Source organism: Pituophis catenifer, unplaced genomic scaffold (genome assembly GCF_029215685.1).
Source record: "Pituophis catenifer annectens isolate HBS135680 unplaced genomic scaffold, rPitCat1.0.hap2 SCAF_2, whole genome shotgun sequence".
Lineage (NCBI taxonomy): Eukaryota > Metazoa > Chordata > Lepidosauria > Squamata > Colubridae > Pituophis > Pituophis catenifer.
Genome location: NW_027256882.1, coordinates 84,828,268 through 84,851,493, shown reverse-complemented (window position 1 = coordinate 84,851,493; position 23,226 = coordinate 84,828,268). Strand labels below are relative to the sequence as shown.

At 38.3% G+C, this 23,226-nt stretch overlaps 1 protein-coding gene across 1 annotated transcript; it reads right to left on the bottom strand.

Moving 5' to 3' along the window:
• Positions 1-2,729: 2,729 nt before the first annotated feature.
• Positions 2,730-11,242, bottom strand: CISH (cytokine inducible SH2 containing protein). The gene is made up of 3 exons (XM_070933714.1): positions 10,965-11,242; positions 5,517-5,743; positions 2,730-5,029 (listed from the first exon to the last, which is right to left on the bottom strand). Exons 1-3 carry the CDS (start codon positions 11,009-11,011, stop codon positions 4,527-4,529), a joined length of 777 nt encoding a protein of 258 aa, XP_070789815.1. The 5' UTR covers positions 11,012-11,242; the 3' UTR covers positions 2,730-4,526.
• Positions 11,243-23,226: the final 11,984 nt, after the last annotated feature.

Genomic DNA, 23,226 nt, shown 5'->3' with positions numbered 1-23,226 from the left:
TAAAAAATTATTTTAATGTGTTGTTAGCTGCCCAGAGGAATATCCATGTAGTCTAAAGTGATGTACTAAATAAATACTTTAGCACATCCAAAAATGTATGGTTTATATGTGATTCCTTTTTGCTATTTGTTTTCCATTTAAAATAGGCCCAGCTAACAGACAGCACTTATCTGAAGTAGCTCCTTATTGCCTGCAGCTGACTGGAAGTAACTTTCTATCCCAACTTGCTGTGTCAGGTATTGAATTTGTGGCTATTGTTATTTTTAGTTACTTATACTGAAGTTTTAATCCTATAGTGTAAGCCACCAAAATCTCTTTGTGATTTGAGGCAGCATACAGATTGACAAATAAAAAAAATAGAGGAATAGAACAAAACTACCAGAGACAATGAAAATAGTTAGCATAAGCTTCTCAGCCCAGTTCTATATCCCATCAGTGCTTCTGCTGTCAAACATACCTAATATTTATACAGTGGCCATCTGAAAAATGAACTACCACCTCTAGTATACACCATTATCCTTTCTCATCCTCCTCAGCAGCAATTACCTATCTTTTAAAGCAAACCCTCTTTGTGAGAATGAGGTTCTTATGTCACTCACAATAACTAACCAGGGGGCTTCTCACTACCACCACCCCCATTCTGCTGGACAGGAGTAGGTACCAAGAGTTGAAGCAGTATACGCCTACATGTCATCCTTTCTGTCCTCTCTTAACTATTACTCTCTTCTAAAAGTGGCTTTGACTTCATGCCAACAGTTCTGCACACACTTCTGGGTGTGAGTTTTATTGTGTTTATACTTTGCCATTAACCACTTATGGGTGCTTATACAAGAAGTCTCTTAAATACATCCAAGTAAGAAATCCAATCTCTGAAAAGACATCTAACTTCCTAAGCATTTCTCCTGTCTTTTATAGCAGTAGTTAAATATTAATTAATTTCTTTTCTTGAAACCCCAACACTTTTAGTGTCATGAATGCTCTGTGTCTTCAACGTGAGGAAGAGAGCAGAAACTGGGAAACAAGCACAGTTTAGGCTCTGCTTCTTCAATGTCTACTTAATCTTTTAGTAATTAGGAACCCTGCTAGAATTTCTTTCCAAACATACTGAAGCTTTTACCATACAAACAGGGACATCAATATCCAAAACAGCTATGTATTCAAAGCAACTTAGCCTTGTACAAATTTAAAAGGGTTGGCCAAAGAATGTTTGACTTGATGCCATTTTGACCATCATTTCTCCAAAGCTGCCTCCTAAATTGCATCTACATCCCTCACTTCTAACCATCAAGTAACCACTTTGTTTTGCTTCTACCTGCTTTGGAAATTCAGTCTTTGTCTGAAAAATTTCCCTATTAGAAAGGATGAAGAGAAGGCTTCCCTTCAGTTCTAGCTGAGTGGGCCTCCTAAGCTAGTGGCTCAAGCCTTCCCACCTTTCTCCTGCTTTAGCTGTTCAAAGCTTCTAGTTTGCACATCCTGGGAGATGACACCCACTTTCCCCCTCCAGCTCCACTTTAACAAGATGTTTTGACTGGAGGGGGGTGGGCAGGTGTGGAATGCTTTGGGCTCTGCTACACTTGGCTAGCTTCCTTCTGATTAGATGGGCTGTCTGGCTTTTGTTAAACACTTATCTGGCAGGAGATGGATGCTTGTGGAGATTTATTTCATTATTATCCCATGTAGTTCATGATATCCTGGTCTTACCTAATTCATGTCCATATGTGAAGTTTCTGTGATCATCATGGGATGAGGAATCTTCCCAGGCTAGGTTGATAGCTTGCAATTAGCCTTGGTTTTTTTACTGTACACGATTACTTCCTTACTTAAAATTTGGGGGCACAACAGCTCTGTTTGATGGCTGTTTGTTGGCATTTGGGAGCACATGCAAGTTTTTGTGTCTGAATCTTTTTTGTTTTCCTCTCCATTTCTTGCTTTGTTGGAAGTATATCTTGCAAGGATCATATCTGGAGGGGATGGCTTGGTTCCCTTGCAGATTGTAGGTACTAGGGAGTTTTGAACATTGTTTCAGCATTGCTTTTTAGATGTGTATGGGACTTTTTCAGCCATTTCTCTGTCCAGGTCTATGATGACTGAGTTTAAGTGTCCCCATAGCACAATGTAGTGCTATGTAGTTAGTGTAACCTTGTTTTTGACCTCGTTTAATCAATTGTAGTCTTATTAAGTTGGTTGACTGGATCAGTTAACCAATCATACATCATCATAAATGCTGGAATTACCAAGTTAACCTTATTGTTTTGTTATTTCCATTTCCATTTCCAGCCAGCCATCCACCCTACTTGACAGTGTGGGATTGAGGGAGTTCTAGTCCAGATTGTGTGGAAGGCATCGGGTTGCCATCCTGCTGCTAATATCCCTTGGTGTTTTTCATATCCGATTCCTCTACTTCATGCACAGCAACAGCAGGTAGTCCATGTGTGCAGACGAATCACTGATCTAATTCTCCCCTTTGGGGATCACTGCAGCACCTCTCAATTTTTTTTCCTCAGGTAACAGGAAACACTGTGATTGTAAGACTCAGTGAGGGACAATCCTAATGCTGCAAAACGTTGGGAATTTTATGCTAATGTCAGTTTAACACTATTTAAAGCATCAGTGGCAATATTTAAAATTGCAAGATTAGCAGGTGCATTTGATGTACTCACTTCTATAGTTCCAAGATATGGCTAAAAATTAATTGTGCATGTAATTGGAAGAAAATAATGCTTTAAACATTTTTAGTATTTAAAAATATCATTTATTGTTTTATTGTTTTGTTTTTAATATATATTCTCCCATTCATTTGCCCTTGTTCCAGAAATGGAGAGCATTGTGATCAACAAACCAGACATCACACACATGCGCACACACACACATTCTGTCAGTTATCAAAGTATCTAAAACAAAATCATACGTACAACAAATTCTGAAGAAAAAAAAACATGAGAAGAAATGGACGCTGACTAAATATACCAAGCCACGTTGGATTGCTGAAGGAGAATACTGCTCCTTTTGTTTCAAGTTGTATCTAGGGCAGCTTCAGATATGCTGAGAATATACCACCCAGAATTCTCCACCAGCAGGACCAATTATAATTCAGGATGTTGTAATCCCGCATCTGAAGAGTGGCAGGTTAGAAAAGACTGCCCTAGAATTTTATCCCTTCCTGGAGTTCACACATGTAGCAGAGGTATTCACTGTTGAACTATAAAACCATGAAAATATGTATAACTCTCCTGAGGATTTGACATATAAGGAAGGATAGTCTTTTGACAACACAAATTTTCCATCCTCAGCTACTGTAAGACAGAGGAAGGAATGGAAGGCAGAATTAATGCCAATAATGCTTTCTTACCATTACACAACCAACACTGTAGTGTCTTAGCTTCCTACCTAACAAATATAAGGTGCATCAGAGCAATTGGAAAAGATGGAAGCTGGAGTGACACTTGATTCCTGCTATCTTCTCTGCCCCGTGGATCAGAATCAGAGGGCAAGTACTCACAAGCAAAAATGGTGGTAAATAATGTATCAGTATTGTGTTCTCCCTGAAGCTCCTTTGTGCTAATACAGCAATAATGTGAGTTAATATTTCAGCTAACAAGTTGACACCAATACAGTAATAGCAGAAAAATGGCCCGTTTCCTGAATTTTCCCTCCAAAAGATATAAACAAAATGCTACAGAAATGAACTTTCAGGATGCGACCATTTCTCCAAGGACTATGTTATGCTTCATAAGACAGATATGTAGGCATCTTCACTGTATAATTTTAACAAAAAATCATTTGGATTTAACTGATTCAAATTAGGAATAGCCTCTTCAAAAAGGGAGAGAAAAGAGGGTTTACTAATCTAAGCTCCAATAAGCTTGAATAAGTTTATCTCTTTGTCAATCTAATGGGAACTGAAGTCTAGATGTTGATTGTAACTGGAATCAAACTTTTATACACTTCCAATATATTTATCTTATATCTGAGTATGAATACATCAAGACAGGTTATAGAGTATAGAATGGCCAGAAGACTTCATTCAAGTCCATAATGAACTACCGCAAGACTATCTTACATAGTTATGGTTTGAGCCCATCTTTAAATAATTTGCTTTCAAAAGTAAAAGAAGGATATTCATATGTACTCAGAAATAGCCAAAGAAAAAAAAGAGTACCATGGGAATAAATAATACAGTTCTGAGGCTTGAACATTCTTGGCACAATTCTGCCAATTCAAGTAGTCTGCACATGCCAAGAGTAGTTCCTTTCTGCAGAGAAAGAAGAGAAGTGCCTTCTTGAGCTTTTGGACTTGGATTTGTGTACCTTGTGCATACTGCCTCCTCCATGGCATGAGAATGGTTTTGGTAACTGAGAAAAATAAGGGAGAGGATGATGGGAAAAACAGTCTCTTCCTTTGGCAATTTAATATATCGTGCCCACTTAAGAACATAACGTCATCAATGGATCAAAGTCAATCTGTTGCCAGAATTTGATGTTTTTCAACATCATTTTGGTTGCTTGTCCCAGTCAGACTGGCTGCCTTTAAAGTTGAAAAGGGTACTGCTTCAAATAGTCCTTCATTCTCTTTGGTAGAGGCAATTGGTCTGTCTTTCCAGTGCAACGATTGATCTGCAGTCGGCAGAGGTGCTGCAGGTTGGGGGCAATGTCCTTGCGGCTGAGCGGCCGGATGAGCTTTAGATGTACTGCCGATGCGATCATCTCCTTTTGTGGGGGAGGCAAAGGCATGGGAGGTGGGTAGGGAGCATCACTCTTGCTCTCCACAGTACAAGAAAGAACATAATGTTGGATGAGACTAACCACATCTGGGAAGGCCAAAACCCGAGGCTTGGAGAGGCAATTGGAATCTAACTGGAACTTGCTATCGGCGTATTCAATGCGTACATTGGTAGGGCCTCTGTTGGTCTTTACGGATAGTGTGAACAGGTAGCTGGGATGAGCACTGTCCCGTACCAGAAAAGTCCCCTCTGGCATCTTCTGGAGCTGCTGCTTGGCTTCATTGGCTGTAATAGAACCCCAATACCAGCCTAGAAGAGAATCCCAGAAAAGACATGGATAAGAAGGACAAACCATTCATTTAAAAAAACAGGAAAAGAAACATTTATTGATTCATTTTCTATTTTATTAACATGTACATATGTATATTTGTGAACTCAAGTGGTAGTTATTGTACACTCCCTCCCTAAGTAATATTGTTTAGTCACTATCATAAGGGGAAGTATCATAGATATTTACATTTACATTTATGAAGTCAGCTTTGGGATGATATATTCAAGGAGCTGTGGAAGTGTCCCTGAGTTAAGTGGGGCTTGTTTGCAGACAAAGAGCTACAGAATTGCAGCCCTACACAACTATAGTGGAGAGTCATTTTGCCTTTTTGGAATTCTGCTCTTTAAAATCCAGGTTGCCCTAAAGGAGATATAGATACTTTCCTCATCAGCAAGGAAGTGGGCACTTTAACAATATACAATAAATTCTTATTCCAAGGGTCAAAAGTACCAATTGGATCCTTACCAGATTCTCTCAGAAATGAAAATGTTCTGGCAATGCATAGCAGATCTTCCTCTGGGTCTCGTGTTTGAGGTGAGTTGCTTTCAAGTCTGGGCATTACCAAGGGAGGGGCAGACTGTTCTTGGAAGGACGTGACTGAGAGAGGCTGCATGACCTGTTCTGACACATTCACTGCAAGGCCTTCAACAGGTAGCCTCCGGAGTTTCTCCTCTGATACCAAAGGATAGGATCTGAAAAGAAGAGCATTTTGGATTATTCCTTTTCTGGATGAAATGGATGTATCACTAAGCACAGCGTCTTTTGCATTTTTGAGAACACATACATTGAATTGTACAGTTACATTAGAGTTCATTTCCCACAAACAAGGCAACTGTATTCGTGGCAGTAACCCATTTAAAGCAAAACAAAGAAGATAACTGGGTTCAGGATTCTTTGTTCTTTTTATGCTTACAGAAGTTTTTCGCTTATCAGTCCTTTTATTTTTAAAATGAGACAGTGTTTTAGTGTTTTCCAACACAATAGGTAAAATTTGGATAAAATTTAAAAATCCATCTTGATGCTTTGCAAGTATGGTACTACAAAAAGATAAAGAAAAAACACAATGCATTCCCAGGAACTTTTTTAAAATTCTTTGTTTCCTATATTTTAAAGTTACTGATCTTTTAAAAGACTATCTTACCTGAATCAGACAATAAGTAAATTTATTATTCACAATAACAAATGTAGGAACATGTGTGAGCCAACTATGAAGTCAAAAAATATCTCTATGCTAAACTATCATCCTATATTTTATATTATCATGGTTTCCGTCTGTGCAGGGTTATGCATATTTCTTCCAAAGGATATTCCACTTAGATCAATGGAATTTTTCATTGGACTTTTGGTGATGTTAGCTTCTCTGCAATTTTAAGATAATCCCCTAAATTTAATTTAATAAGTATAACATTATGATATATATACTGGTAGGATTTCCTCCAAAAATTGGTATGAAAATAAATGTGACTATTTAATAGAGTGTAAATGAAAGATGAAAGTCAAACGGCTCTCTCCTGGGATGATATGAAATGGCAATTTATAGACCATTTATACCCTGATAACCCTATAATGGCTCCAATTACATGAACATCTGGTTTCCTGTACCATCCAATCCAGGTGACCACTGTCAATCCTCAATAGCAAGACTCAACCTTATGGAGTAATATTTGGCTCTCTTTGCAGCTGCATGCTTGACAATCTGGTTTCAGGCAAACACATTGCCACATGGTGACTTTTAAGGAGCCACTTAAACATTCCAGATTGTGTGAAACTGCTTTACTGTTTTAAAGAAGCATTTTTTACACAATGCCAATCTCTAACTTTGTCTAAGATGTAACAGGATATTCTTGGGCACTGAGTTTCAAAAGACTTTCACACAGTTGTATTTTGCTACTGACGCTTTCTCTCCTACCTGATAAATGCATTAACAATTATTTCCAACTGCTCACAAAACTGGAAATATTTTCATTAATAGAAACTTGATCATTCACTCCCCAGTTTAGTTATCATTCAACCTTGTAAATATAACGGGCCCACAAGTAACAGTACTATACCTTTCTGCTTTGCTTACAGTATATAGTTTCTCTTTTGAATAGTTAAAATAATACCCCAGTACTGATTGTGTGCAATTGCAATATGAATATGTTACCAATGAAAACGGGTTAAGGTTAAATTTTTAAGCTATGCTATCTCCTATTTTCTTTTCCTACCCTCTGTTCAGCCTTTTTCTTTCCTCTGCAATTATTCCAGTTTAATACTCAGGTTCAACTATGGGTCAAGTAAAAGCAGAAATAAAGTAAAACCATCCATTAGGAACTGAAAACTTTCTTATTAAGAAATTACATTTTACCACTTCCTGACCAATAAGCATTTTTCATCTCACTAAAATGGAAATGGAAAATGAGAAGTCAAAAATCACTTCTAGAAAACACTTCCTGGTGTCTAGCAAGAAAGGAGATGCAATGACAAATGTGATTAAAAATCAACCTCTAGATAGAATCTGGAATAATTAAAATGGTACACACTGAAATTCAGCTTGTGTCCACAAACTTGATATAGTTTCCTTTCCATTTAAGAAATAGTATCTGTATTCAGTATCCTAATTGGGTTAATTATTTATTTCTGATTCTTCTATTCAGAAGAATTTTTCTATTTCTGATTCTGTTGCTGATTTTAGGAAAAGTATCTACATCAAAGATGTCAAACTTGATTTCATTGAGGGACACATCAGGGTTGTGTTTGACTTTGGGGGGCTGGGGTGGGTGCGGCCAGCTCGATGTCACTCGTTTGATACCCCAATCTACATTGACTAGAGCAATTAGGTCTCTCTCTCTCTCTCTCTCACACACACACACACACACACACACACACACACACCTCTCTATCTTTAGTTCTCTAAAGTGGGTATGATACACAGGCAAGAAAACAAGACGTAACATTGGGAAGGTGACGTTTTAGGGTTTTTGTTTTTGTTTTGCAAATGAGTCAACAAAATATACAGTAGGGATGAAAGGTTTCCAGACTATTTCTTCAGAAAGGCCATCACTAACCATCTCAAATCCTCAAATAATCCTACAAAGGATAACCCATGAAGATCACTGCTGCTATTCCTAGGATCTTTGGGAATTTGGGGTCTTTGACATTATGTTGATGCTGTCGTTTTGGAGCAATTATGTTTTCACCTGAGGCTTTAAACCTTACCCCTTTTGTAGCTGAGGACAAAATCTATATCTGAGACAAAATTTAACCTTTTCCTCTTATTAATCCTCTACAATACTTCGGTCTATTTCAGATGTCTTGACTTTTTTTACTCATTATAGTCTCCATTTACTGCTGATAAATACCTAAAGCTATAAACGTTAGCAAGACACATCTTTCAATGAAATCTTCCTCATTTCCTTAACATTTAATATTTCAGGAGCAGAAGAAAAGAAACAGAAGAATCCTGAATCTGCTCTTGTTGGTGGGTTTTCAGTGCCATTTGCCCTCCCCCTCCCCCAACATGGACTCATCATGTACACCATTTAAAGTCATTGTTCTTTCAATCGCTATTGCTGGTCTGTAAATGAATGTTCATAGTCATGAATAAGTGGAAAATGAAGTAATTATACTGTCTCACTCCCACAATTAATGAGGCAAGTAGTGTGGTTGGCACTGGCAATCTCAGGGCTTCCTTGCCAAGAGGAGAAGAGGGCACATGCCATTGTAAACCATCTTATTTTCTTGAGTAAATAAATTTCTTGGCTAGGGATTCTCGGAGTAAAAACTCTTCTGGATAACTAGTGAGGGCAAAGAGCCTCTTGTTTGCTCATGTAACTGTCAAATAAGGGAGTTAAAAGTTGTATTACTCCTAAAACCAAACTAGTTACAAGTTCATTTTAATTATTTTTTGGGTGAGGGGTTTAAATGAGATGTTTCTTGTATGTTTTTTTTTTTTTGTTTTTAGGGTCTTGATCTATATGCCGCAAGCAATGAACCCCTTGGGGCTCAATACTCCACAGGTTATTTGGGGGGCGGGGGTTGGTTCCTTGGTGTGGGAAAGGAGGAGGAAAGGGAAAGAGCAGATTTGTTCTTCATTAAATGGCAGGACATAACAAAGTTGTGAGAGGGAAATTGTATATGCAGAAGTATCCACTGGGAATATGAAAGAGACTGCAGAGTTGTAGGTTAGGAAACATCCTAGAGTGAGTTCAACTATATGACACAGTGGCTATCAATATTGAATTATGCACCTAGAGTAAGAGAACCTTCCAGGGAAAGACTCCACAGCAGCCAAAACAGCTTCAGGACAAGCTGCTGAATAACAAAGAGAACTGTCAAATTGAAGATTGAAAGAACCAGGAAAGTATGTACACCAGGGTGAAAAAAGTCTGCTGCAGTTGGCAAATTTGGCCTTAAAAACATTCACATTCAAATCCCAGTGCAGCTAGAAAGTTTACGGGGGGGTTACTAGGCCATTCTCATTTTCACTGTGATAAAATACTGGCTTTCTGAACTATCACTCCAGAGCAGTGTTTCTCAACCTTGAAAATTTTAAGATGTCTGGAGTTCAATTCCCAGAATTCTGCAGCCAGCCATGTTGGTTGGGGAATTCTGGGAACTGAAATCTACACATCTTAAATGGCCAAAGTTGAGAAACCCAGCTCTAGAGAGTGCAATGCATCCAAAGTGATGCATTAGCTCAAGAAGCAATTAAATGGTGAAGCAAGAGAGGGACATATAGAAATTATGTAACTCCTTCTATTAACATTACTGCTACCACAATTAAAATACAACTTTACAGTACATGCCTAAGTAAGCCTGATGTAATTCAGCATAGTGCTTGCAGGATGGTGTGTATAAATCTATAACTTTAATCCAGCATTCAGAAGCAGATATAGTATAAAAAGCATAACATGGATTCCAAATATAAAAAACAAATGTGATTGCAGTATGTCTAATATGATAATAAAACAAAAACCCAAAGGAAAAATCCAATTTTTGTAACATTTAAGAAATAAAAAAATACTTATTTAGAACAGCTTTAAATAGCCAACAACTTTTAGTAGTTTGTTGGACCTGCCATATATGATTCAATGAACCAATGTAATTATTTTGTTTATAAATGACCCGAAGGAACAATAAATGTTAGGCTAGGTAAACATATAAATACACAGGATTCGTGATTAGAAACATTTATAATAGTAAGAGAAGAACCTGAAAAAGATTAAACTGAAGGCAAAAATGACCCAGTTAGTCCAATGTGTATTACCCTAAGGGCAGCATTTCTGTACACGTTCATTTATAAGTTGGTTCAATGGCCATAACTTCTGAATAGTCACGCTGAAACAAACATGTAGCCATTGTAAGTTTGACTTCTCTGACACATATGCATATGCACTCACTTATTATCCACTTTAATAATCTGTGTTGGTTTATTCTATCATAACAAATAACGTAATGGCTTGGCATTTCAAATCAGGTATCTTTGCTATTCAAAGCGAAGTGCTCTAGCCCAGTTCAGATCTGGAATTCTTTTCTTGATGGTTGCCCCACCTTCTTTTCAGCTCAGTTAGATTTAAAGACATTTCACTTTAGAAGACATACATCCGGGAAGGCCTTTTTATTTTTCTATTTCTTTATAACTACCTAATAAATGCTCATTTTCAAAGATCTCTAAGTGTGGGGGTGCACACAGCTAGTCACTAAGGTGCTTTGCTTTAAATGAAAAAGTACAGAAAAATGTGAAGACTCTTGATAGGTTAGAAATGACCATTAGATAGGGTAGGAGAATCCATTTGCTGTCCTTTTTTTGTGGTTATCTAATCCTAGGAAGCTGGAGTCAGTCCTGAAAACAGGACTGACTTCGGAGCAAGCTTTTAGAGGATTCCACTTGTGTATGTGCTTTAAAAAGTCATTGTTTGTAAGGAAACTTACCCTTGAACGCAGAGGATCATGTCACTCCAAGATTCAGGAAAGAGCATCAAATCTTCAGAGAAATGGGGGGGAAGCCGCGCTTCTTCTTTGTTCCCAAACAGAAGGCTGCCACAGTCCGTCCGCAAGTTACCAGAAATCCAGAAGTTTTCTGAACAAGCTTTCTGTGAAACGCACTCAAGAATCACCTACAGAAAAGAAGCTGCAGGTAGTTTCAGAGAAATCTTCCCCGCACCAAGTTACCAGCAGAAAAATGCGCTGGCTCGTAGCTTTTTTCCTGTAAACTCCGGCTGAGCTTTAAAACATGGCAATACATTCACTTTAAAAACAATCTCCTCGGTGGCGTGGAAAGTCGCCGCGAATAAAAACTAGAATTAAAAATAACAATAAATACCTGTCTGAATAAATAACCTCTCCCCGTTCGTAAAAAAAAAAAAAAAAAAAAGTTCGGGGAGAAGAGCAGAGCGGACACCTAGCAGCCGTTCGCCTCGACGCCGGCTCTTCAAGAAATGCGGATCGCGGGGAGCGGAAGGGGAGAAGCACTAGTCGGTAATCTTTTGTTTGCGCCCTATTAATCTATTCCAGGAAGTGGTGGATTCTTGGAATTGTATTGTATTCACATCAGTGTTCCGACAGGCACACACAAAAAAGAAAGAAAAGTATAAATAGAAGGGGCCGTTCGAGGTTCCTTCGTTTCAGGCTTGCGGTCTCCTAAGGTCAGAAACAATCCCCCCTCAAAAAACGCATCCCTCGGGTGGAAAGGGAAGCGTGTTGAGAGAGCTGCGCCGAATGGTTGGAAAACTTGCGTGTTTTTCCGTTTTAATTCAGCGCTGCCTCCGCTCGCTCTCTCCGTTCAAGGAAATACCTTTGATAGATTTCCAAGAACTTTCCAGGAAAGCGAGGCGGGCTCCCTTCCTTCTGCCAATCGGAGTGAACGAGGGCAGGGCCGGACGACCGAAGGGCCGCCAATCGGGAGCGGATGACGCGCGATGCTGCAGTTCCCCAGGCCCAGTAGGGTTAAGTGAGAAACCCGCAGGCCGGTGCTGAGTCCCAGGAAAGGGCGGTGGTGGGGTGGGGGAGCCGAAATCAGCAGAAAGCCTCGAGGCGCCGCTCGCCATATGGCCGGGGAGGGTGGATGGGCGCTGACTCTCCTGCGCCCACCGCTCGAAGGCAAAAAGTCTGATCGGGGAGGGCAACAGCGGAACCGACCATCGCCCGCCTTTGGCGGCCTGGAGAACAAAGGCTGCTCACTTTAGGGCTTGACAGCCTTCCTCCACCTCTGCAAACTTTTCTTAAAGGGGATAAGTTTTTGGCACCCATTGTTCTCAGCTTGACAAAAATAAATGTCAAACCTTCTGGTGGGATGGAGACATTGCAGCGAAGAGATGCTGGTGAAAAGCAGCCTTTCCTTCCTTCCCGAATGCATAAAGCGCACCCTTCTCTTTAGGAATAACATCCAGAGTTTATTTTCATTTATCCTTTTATCTTTAAAAACGATGAAAAGCCAGGAAGGAGCGAACGTGCTAGAATAATTCGGTAGCTCGTCTAAGTGAAAGTGACTGTGTTGGGGACTTCTGAGGAAAACAATTAGGAATGATAGCCCTACCCTGCTAACTTGTAAGAGCTCATTCACAGCGGAACCTTAAGGCTATTTTCTCTCCAGACATCCCAGAAATTCAATATGATGCACCACAGGACAACAATTCTAGGATCCTGCACTATGTGTATTTCATGGTGCAATTCAAGGACAATTGGTTGTCAGGCAAAATATGCCAGCCTATTTCTTTCCAATCCAATGACTTCCTGCATCACAAGGCAGGATTCTCAAAAGAATTCCTCCAGTTTCCTAGCTAGACTTCAGGCAGGACATTCTTCCTCCCAGAACATGCTAAAAACCACAAGAATTCCCTCTCAGATTCTCTTCAAGGTTCAAGGCCACAATTCTTAATTTTTTTGAAAAAAAGAAATTGAAAGGGATTGTACTTTCTCACTTAATTTAGGAAAACAAGCCAAGTAGTTTCTGGCAAATTCTGGTAAAGGATTGTTGCTGTCAAGACTCTTGTGTAAAACAAGACCCTGGGTTTTGATGGGGGGGGGATTTTGACAGTATTCAAAAGGGGGGGGAGGGGTGATTGAGTCCAGGTGTTTAAGAATGGCTGAAGTATGGGATGGGTACTTCAGAAGTAGCTCTGTTGTAGATTCCATAAAGCAAATTGCTACTATGCATCGGACTGTGACGTGTTTAGTTGTTTTTCATGGGATTGTGAGTTCCAATCTCCCTGATGTGGAAAAGTTAGATATTTACTATGTGTGAATGATTAACAGTTTTTATACAGTAGGGTGCTGTTTTCCTTTTAAAGTTAAATTTCTATTAACAAGTCAGTTTTTAGGGATTCCAAGACAGTAGTCACTTCCAAAAGTGCCCGTCACACAAGATCACTCAACAAACTACAATCTGAAACCTTGGAGATGAGGGTGATGGTAATGGTTTCAGTGTCCAGCACAGGTTGGGATCAAAATATTTCTGTGTTTGTGGGGAACTGTCTATTTTATGGATCTAGTTGCATGGAGTATGGATTTAAATTCCATAACTAGAAACTAAACTTTGGAAGAAAAAATAGTGAATAAACTTGTACAAGTAGGTAGGAGAACTATGATTAATGAGGTAAGCTTTGCCAGACAGAGTCCAATGCAGTAGACAAGCTGCTGAATGTAAATGGAGCCTGTTTTGCCTTGAAATGCCTGTAAATATGCATGTATCTCTGACTCTATAATATAAATTATAGAGATACACCACTTATGTAGCCAGATGGGAAATAATGGCTGCAACCAATGTATATCATAGCCACTTAAATCCTAAAATCTTCTGGTCCTTATTTAACCTACCCTAGAAGATCCCAATCCTGTTGGCACCAGCTGTCCATTGTCCTTCCATTATTGAAATGTGTTGTTTGCACCAGTGAAGATACTGTATCTTTTCAGCTTATTACTTTTCTTTATATTGATTTTGTACTATAAGAAAATATTAGAGTAGTATGAGTTAATGTTAACTGACTAGTTAAACACCAGATATTCTCATAAACTAGAACAGATATGACTTAGTATGGCCAGATCGATCCTGGAGATTACTTGTTCAACGATTTATTATTGAACTCAAACCGGCAGCTTAGAATGATTATGTAGCCAGGACATAAGAGAGCTTTACTATTTCCTGCAGCTCTATTTGGGGTTTTTTTTTCTCTTAACCTCAATTAGATAACAAATTAGCTTTTTTTTTTTTTAATATTCACACTAAAAGAAAAAGATCTGACTAATCAGTTGGAAAAGGGTCTGTGTGAATTTAATTATAAGCTCTGCAACTGCAATTTATTTGCAAGCTCAACATAACTTCCAATCACAGTTTTCATTTCAAAGCAGATATTTTGAGTTTTAAATGTATTATGCCTCAGTTAATTATGGATAGAAAAAAAACATGTTGCCTTTGTATATTTTCTAGGCATGCCACCAAGTGCCATTTAGAAGTAAAAATCTGAAAAAATGACTTTTCTAAGTACAAATGGAGTATTTATACATCCAGACATCAGTACTGATTACAGCTGAAACTTTAGTAGAGCCAATGAAAACTCAACTTTGGGGTTGATGGTATTATTTTCAGAGTAGATTCCTATCTGACTTTGAAACCTCCCAACTCTGTTGGCTCTAATTAAAGAACGTAAGCTTTTGTGTTCATCAAGCAGAATGAAATGGCAGTGTCAGATTTTGTAACAGATTTTAGTTCAGTTCCGTATTTGTTTCAATACCTGATGCCGAGAACATGATTTGGGAATTACCTGCGCCATTGGATGACCCAAGTTGCCAAGTATACTCTCATAACCTGATTGTTTACTTACTACCTTTTCCAGTTTGCTATCTCCTTTTTCAAAATGAAAAAAGATCTGGCCTAATTTGGGATTATTTATTTCTTTATTTGTTGCTTTTTATGCTACATTGCCTGATGAAGTCAAAACTTCATAATAAAATAATAAATCTTTCATATTTTTACTACATTAAAATTGTGGTCAATAGTTCAAACAAATGTCATTAGAAAGAAATTTTATTATCAACCTTTCTAAGAAGCTCAAAGTAGCACTGCCGGAAAACTCAAAAAAAGGAGCGCTTAAACAATTCATCCAGGATTTCAAAACAAAGTGTCACCACCTACTGGTCAAAGCATAAAAGAAACAGGTCTGCAACCTGTGATACTGTTAAGTGGAGCTTTTTACTGTAGGATATTCTGATCATTTGTTCCTAATCAATTTTGGCAATTAACTTTTGTTGCTAATTTACGAGTAGAAAACTTAATGGCCCTGTTTGTCTCTGGCTTGTTAAAATGTTGTACCAATTGTTATCCATTCTTCAATGCTTTCAATCTGTAATATTTCATTAAACCAAGTAGCCAATCTTTCATGGAAAGTCATCAGATGTTTAAGCCAAAATCCATGTAGTTCATCATTTCCTGATGCACTCTACTTAATATCTTGTTTGCTTTTTAATCATTTTTGATGTTATGCCCATATTATCTATTTTTACTGATCTAATGCATTTCTCAATCTCCATTATCCATGGTGATCTTTATTATTGGTTATCCTAGATAACACTCCAAAATTTTAATATTTTATCTTTATCAGGGTTAAGTCTATGTTTGTAGTGTGTTCCAGCAATGTTTTATAAAGCAAATGCTTTTTTTTTTAAAAAAAACTGCTGATTTATTCAAATTGGTTTTTTTCTATCTTCATATCCTTCATTTTTTTAAAAATAGCCAAGACTCAATTTTTTAAAAAATTCTTCTGAGTCTTTTTTAATTCTCTTAGGTTATATCATTTTGGTAAACATTTTCATATTCTTGCCTGCAAATTATTCAAATTGCTAACATCCATTTGTAAATTATTAATCTTCCTTTCCAATCCAATTTTGTATTTTGAACTTTCATTTTGTTGCTTTTGTTTTACAGCTCTGTGTCCTGGGGTGGGTTCTACTTACTTTTACTACTGGTTTGCAACGGGAGCGCACGCTGGTTAGTCGCTTGGACAGCTTATTTGCCCTTAGGAACAGCACAGCTGCATTTCAAGGCCGTACCTCAGCCTGTTCTCCATCCTCTACCCCTTTCTGGGGGGGGGGAAGTATTTTTTTTTCCTCTGCTGATTCACACCTGTGTCCAGCTTAGTAGCAGCCTAGACACAAAACTTTAAGCCACACTGATATAAGTTTGATAAATAATAAAAGGCCCCTTCAGGCTACCAGTATGACAAAAAATAAATTGGGTTCTGTACTAGATACCATAATTAGGCAGCCCTGTTATTTCATTAATACCAGCTCACCCTTGAATTCTGTCCTTTAGATGGGATGATTCTGCTTTTTTATAGCAGCAACTTCACTTGCCAGGAAGTTAAATTTGGTCAAGCCTCATCTAGAAAGTAATTGCTAGACCACTCCAAAAAACATCTAGTTTTTCACATGCCTGCATTAACAAATAATGAAATTGTTTTACTCCATATTTGACCTTCCAGTTTATAGACTAGAAAAGATCTGCATAGTTTGCAATAATTCCTCTACCTAGAAATTATTTCTCCCTGTGCAATTTACAAAAGAAGTCATTTTCTCAATAACAGTAGTTTGGTATGGCCCCAACCTAGAGCATTTCAATAGGCTGTACGCTATACAGACATGGAAGATTGATGTAGATTTGCATAACTAGAGATGTTTTGAATTCACTATTACATTCAAAATTAGCAATTCTCTTGCAGCTATCTCCTTATAGGTAGATAAAATTTCTAGATAAAATTGAACAGCTCAGAAAATCAGAGACAGTATAAATTTTCATTTGCAGTACCATATCATTATTATTGTCAGGAGTAGAAAAGTTATATTTTGGATATAAATAACCAAAATTGCCTCCATGGATACTTCATGCAGGGTTAATTTTTTAAAAACATACTGCTGGCTGAGGTTAATTTGATTACTCTCAATGTGCTGTTCCAACATTACTTCAATGTTTCTTACAAGCTTGAAGTACATCCTTGCTTCCTTTATTAGAGAATTAGGTGTTTTATTTAACAAACTATTAGTATTTATTAACCAAAGGTTAATGAAAGTGTTCATGAAACATGCTGCAATCTGAAAAGATTAAAAGAGCTACTGAAGTATAGGAATGTTATTTCTCTACCAGCATCTTAGATTAAAAATAGATTGTGAATTTAAAAAACAAAACCTAAGATGAAATGGTTTGTCCAGGAGGACTTGGGTCAGCTTTTTATCTTAAAAAGAGTTTTGCATGTATGTAGTGAATGATGCATTAGTACAATAGGTTCAGTAGAAATTGTTGGGAAACCTTACCAAGAGGACAGCGGTTATCCAGATGCTAAAGAATTTATTTTTTCAGCTCAAACAAGTTTAAATTAAATGAATTTATTTGTTCATCTCAAATAAACGACCCTGGGTAGCTAACAACAATTAAAAAACAGCACAAAACAACAAAAAACAGAAACAATATACAATCTGCAGCTCAGATCTTTCTAAAAATCCCATAAAAATCCCAATACAAATGTTGCAATAACACTAATTCCCAGGCTCCAATAGACACTCTGACTCCAAAGAGCAGGAATACCTCCACATCTTCAGGGCCTAGAAAAGGTTAACCTAGCCGTGGCCAATCTCATTTTTGGGGAAGGATGTTCCATAGGGAAGGTAAAAGGACAGAAAAATCTCTCTTTCTGGATCTTGCCAGGTGGCACACTTTAATGGACTGTCCCATCCAAACCCCCACAATCTCTAGACATTGGAAAAAAATCCTCCACCACATCACTTGAACAGCCTGGGATGGAGATACAAAATTTGGCATTATTGGCATATTGATGAAATCTCATTCCATACTATTGGATTATCTCATCCAGCAACTTCATGTAGATTGTAGATGGAGTAGAAAGAGTATTGTAGCCTGCACCTCTTTTGCAAAGCAACAGCTACTAGCAAGACCTTTCTCCTGCTGTCGTCAAGTCTAGAATCTGGAAAAGAAATAGACTGTTCTATTCTTAGAACAAGAAGTTTTCTACATCCCTCATTTCAATCAAGTAATGTTTTGCATGTATTTCTCATTAAGTGTAAGGTCTGCCATCTTCAGCATCTTCACTTCGTTGGCATCCAGCCATAAACTGAAAGTGGTGGTGGGGGGAGAGGAATTTGGGGAAGTTAAGCTTGAACTGGCATAGGGAAGACAAATGGAGGGAGGGAGAGACAATTTGACAAGAACCAGAGATGCCAAACTGGAATAAGCCAGCCAGCAAAAACACATGGCCTGGGAACGGAATGTGAAATTACAACAAAATGCACCAAAATGGTTCCCAAAACATCAAAACGGAATACTATTTGACACTATTGAATTGGTCAAAGGGGAAGGACCAGAGAAAGAGAAAAAATGTAACCTTTGCACAGGAATACTCAGATCTAGCTTTTCTTTCACTAAAACTGCTTGACTTTAGAAAAAGACCTATCATTTCAACCAAATGGATTCGAGAGTCTTTCTTTCCTAAATGTCTAAGTCAAAGCAGGTCAGACACTAAAGCAAAATTCTACCATTCTTAACAGAGAATTTAACTCTTCTAAAAATGACTGAAGAATTCATTCCTTAAAGCAAAAACCAATAATCATGATTCTTTTGTCATCAAAACCACACTTTGTATCAAAGCCACACTTTCCATTATGCATAGATATGATTTTCTGGTTTAATTGTTTCTCAGGACTTACTGATAAAGTACAGTAATAAGCTGCTTATATGAATATGAGGGAAACAGATTTATGGTTTGGAAGTAGTACATTCAAGGTCTTTTGCTAATTAAACTTTAATATTTAATTTCCATATTCATAAAAATGAAAAGAAATATTTGAATTTGTCCTTTCAGAACTTCAAACAAAGGAAATATAAATAAATATAATTCAAATGATTGAAGAGAACCCATGGCATTCTTAACTCCTTTGGACTTATTACCATGTCCTTACAATCAGCCTCTCACAAGAGTTGCACTACAAATGCAAAAGAAATTTAAAAGCACGTCCCTTTGAATCATAATAAATGTTTTTCTTTAAAAAAACAGATTTGTGTTTAATATTCTATAAGGAATATTCCTAGGGGATATAGACTATATAGCCAAAAAGCTAAATTCTATTGTCAAGTGATAGTGATTAAATGCTAGCTCAGAGAGATTTCTGACCTACAGTAACAGGTCTGGCCAAGAAGTCATACAAATTTAACTGGCTCGGGGAATTTTATTTCTATTGGGAAAAACATATTAGCCATGTCACCAAAAGAACTGCTATTGTTGTGGTTCTAAGTAAGACTGGATGATTTGCTGCAGATCACAGATAAATCATGATGAAGACTGCAAACAGTGATCTAAGAGCTATGCTGACTCTTATTATTCCAATTTTAATCAACTTTTTTTCAGTCTTCCCATACTTGCCCATGTATTTTTCATATCTTATCTGACCCCAGAAATCTGGAGAGCTCCAAAATGTGATTTCCCCCTCCCCCTGAGATTACATTGTCTTAATAAAGATTTGGAATTTTCTTTATTCCCTTTTTCTTAAAGAATCTGTAACCTGCTTTTCTGTATCTAGCAACACCCGAGATGGCTTACAACAATAAAAATGTGTTTAAAAGATAAAACTAATGCAATTGAAATAAAAAAAACAAACAAAATTATAACATAATTATCAAAATGATGGAACAATTAAACTCTTGGGAAAAGAGATATATTTTTGTTATCTTGCTAAACACTGGGAAAAAAGGACCCAATCTGGCTCCTTGAGGATTGCCTGCCATTTCCCGAGAATCGCACCAGATTCCCCTATTGCCAAACAGTCAAGCTTCTGCCAAGGGCAGCATCTTAGGAAGGGCCTATCTTGGTGATCTGTGGAACTAGCCAGTTCATTGTAGTGGAAGCAGATGCTCAATCAGGCTCTCAGGTCATTCATTGGAGGCTTTAACTGGAGCAACAGCCGGGCAACTGCACTGTTCCTCAGTGTGAACAAAAGTTTTATTCCTCTACTTTGTGCCAACCATCAGGCTAACTGGCAGATTTTGCACTTAAGGATTACTCAACTTTGTATATAATAAGCTTTATACAACAGTACATAATATTCAACATTTTTTATTTTGTTTTTCAATTTTTAGTTCTCTTAGAGTAGGAAAAGGGAATCAGATAGTGAAGCAACTTTGCCTCCCACAATCCTGTTCAGCCAGATTCTCTGGGTTATCTGCAATGGCATTATTTTACTAACACCACCCTTTTATCGCTTATAGAATCAAGAGCTAATTTAAACTAATTCCATTTTATGCATTGCAAGTGACTGCCTGGTGCATTTACAACACCTTGTTCTAACCGATTTGTTACTCTATATCAGGCCTTTTCAGGCAACAGATACTATACATACAGATTGGCAACCTTCAGTCTCAAAAGCACTATGGTATTGTGCTCTGGAAAGAGGTCCTAAAACAGCATCTGGTGTGACTAAAAAGGCCAATTCGAGAGTGGCAATCCCTTCCACATTGAGGGCAGATACATTCTGTCCCCTGCCCCGCCCCCAGATTTCGCTGGTTCTGGGACTGCCTCTTTGCCTCAGCCTGCCGAACAAGTGTCTCTTCGAATTGGAGAAGGCCATGCTGTGTCTTTAGCCTCCAAACTGAACGATCAGAGGTCAAGGGTTAGGGTTGCCTTGCCTTGTCTTGACCTCAGGCAACAGAACCTGTCAGCTAAATAATAATAATTTCCCCAGTGAAGCACTACCTTGGTCTGGTTGAGGGACTTGCATGCTCTGAGGAGGGTGAGAGCTATTCCAGAATATTCAATCATACTGGGCAGATCTTATCAGAGGAGCCAGAGACAAACAAGGAAACTTCTCAAATAGCAGAACAAAAGATCAGCTCTTAATTGACGAGATGATTTTGGAAAACTGAAGGAAGAGGAAGGCCAACTTGAATATAACTTGGATTTATTACAAAAGGTATTCAACTCCCTACCATGTGACTGGACAATCAAGTGCCTAGAAATAACAGGATGTTGTGGTCCGCCAGCAGCCTGCGGAGCTGGCAGCAGTTGGACAGTGAGGAGGTTGGGGAGGAACATGGGCCAGTCCTGGAGTCTGGGGAAGGCTCAGATGAGGGCTCTGCATCAGAGGCAGAGAAAGGGCCATCTGGGAGGTACATGGTCCCTCTGGAGCCTCTAGAGTCGGATCTCAGTGAGGCAGAGGAACAGGAAGAGCCTGTTCCCAGTGCGCACATGCGCAGAGCTGCCAGAAGGCAAGAACAGCTAAAACAAAAGGGACAATTTGGGAGTAGGGCTTGGATATGATTGCCCCCTCCCATAAGACTTAAAAGAGGAGCAAAGGTATGTGGGCCTTTGCAGGAAACAAAGTTGTTATTCTGTTCAGTTTAAAGTCTGAAGCTGTGTTTGATTCTGGACTCTGTGTGGCTTTGCCAATTAGGACTTTGGCAAAATATCAAGGAAGATAAAGGTGGGTGATTATCAGCCTTATTCCAAAGGACTCTTTACAACTATTTGGAACTCAAATAGTGAATGAACAGAATTCACAGCTGTTGCAATAAAAGAGGTTTTTGGGACTGCTTGTGTGTTTTACTGACTCAGGAAGCCTAGGTCAGAACACAGAAGTAAGTAGAAACATCAAAAGCTTTGTGCAAAGATCAATGGCACAATGAAAGGCATTGGAAGAATATCTGAAAGATACTGAAGAGGGTGCACTGAAGCTAGTATACAATTGTTAGAAGAATTATCCTTCTAGGTTCAGCTCTAAGTGGGGAAAAGACACTGGAAACATGGAGACTGCTTGGAAAGGTGGTTTAATGGTGGACAGGATCACATGGTTTGAGTTCCTGGACAGAAAAGGGCCAAGATGCTGAGCGTGCCTTGGTTTTATGCCCTCTCTGAGCTTTTAACTTCCCGGGGCACAGGAAGAATATCCTGATTGGTTGCTGCCAGAGGTCATAGCTAGCCTTTTAGGTTATCTGTGTGCCAAGTTTGGTTGAAACTTGGTGGGTGGTGCAATAAAGTCAATTAAATGGCTCTTCCTGAAGGAGGTAGATCTTTGTTATGTAGAATAGACTGGCTCAGGCCTTAATGGCCCATTAACAAAGGTGGGGGGCTGAGTTTCTGCTTCTCTGAGTTTCTACTTCTCTTTTACGGAAAATATTCTGCCTTTTTAGTATATCCTAAAATATTTCATTTTTCTAGGAGAGGGGTGAGTGCTAACTTCCTACACTATGAAGGCTTACTGTGTACTGAAGAGACCAAACTGGCTTACAAGAAAGACCAAATTAAAAATAGAAAAGAAACACAGCAAGGCAAAGTATTACATGACCAGCACACTAGAAGAATAGCAGGTCAAGCATATACAACAAGACCTGGCAAGGACTAAGAACAGCAAAGTTTTAATGACCAGTTATGAGCAAAACTCTATTCCAAGAAAAAACATGAGATATAAATTTCTCCACTTCTTCCACTGTTAGTGAAGGGCAGAAACTGATGGTGTTGCTATCTATTAATCTGCAATTTACTGTCAAAGTGACCTCATGCCTTGTTTTTCTGCTGCAGTTCTGAAGGACATTGTATCATGTTTATTAATTTAAACAATGCATTATTTATTAAATAGCTTATCTGGATGCCCATCTCACTGCCATAACTCTTATGTTGCCTCAAGCATTCTTGTTTCTGATAACATGCTTCAGTTTGTTGCAGATTAACCCTTGCAATTCATTGTTTACTCTACAGAGGCTTCAATGCCCTTTCAAGTGAATCAATGTTTACCATAGCTTAGAGTTTAAAAAAATAAAAAGGGAATACAGCATGTGCATCATTTTACTGCAGTAGAACTTATTTGGGAACTGAGTGTGACTTGAAAAATGATGAAATGGTGTATCTCTGAATTAAAAAAAAAATACAAGGAAAAGTTGAAACAAATAGCAATTGTTGAAAAAGCAGCTTGCTACGCTTGCAAGTGTGTGCATTTTAAGACTTTATATTTATAAAACCTTTATAAAACCCCTTGATAGTACAGGGGTTTAAGTGCACCCTGTTATTAACACAGCTGCCTGCAATTTCTGCTGGTTCGAATCTCTCCAAGGCTCAAGGTTGACTCAGCCTTCCATCCTTTCTAAGGTAGGTGAAATGAGGACCCAGTTTGTGGGGGCAATAAGCTGACTTTGTATAAAATATACAAA

Excerpts from the sequence above, each read along its gene's own strand:
- CISH (XM_070933714.1), bottom strand. The coding sequence starts at position 11,011 with ATGCTCTTTCCTGAATCTTGGAGTGACATGATCCTCTGCGTTCAAGG. Across the intron at positions 5,744-10,964 it reads ATGATCCTCTGCGTTCAAGG|ATCCTATCCTTTGGTATCAG; the intron begins GTAAGTTTCCTT and ends TCTTCTTTTCAG. Across the intron at positions 5,030-5,516 it reads TTCATTTCTGAGAGAATCTG|GCTGGTATTGGGGTTCTATT; the intron begins GTAAGGATCCAA and ends ATTCTCTTCTAG.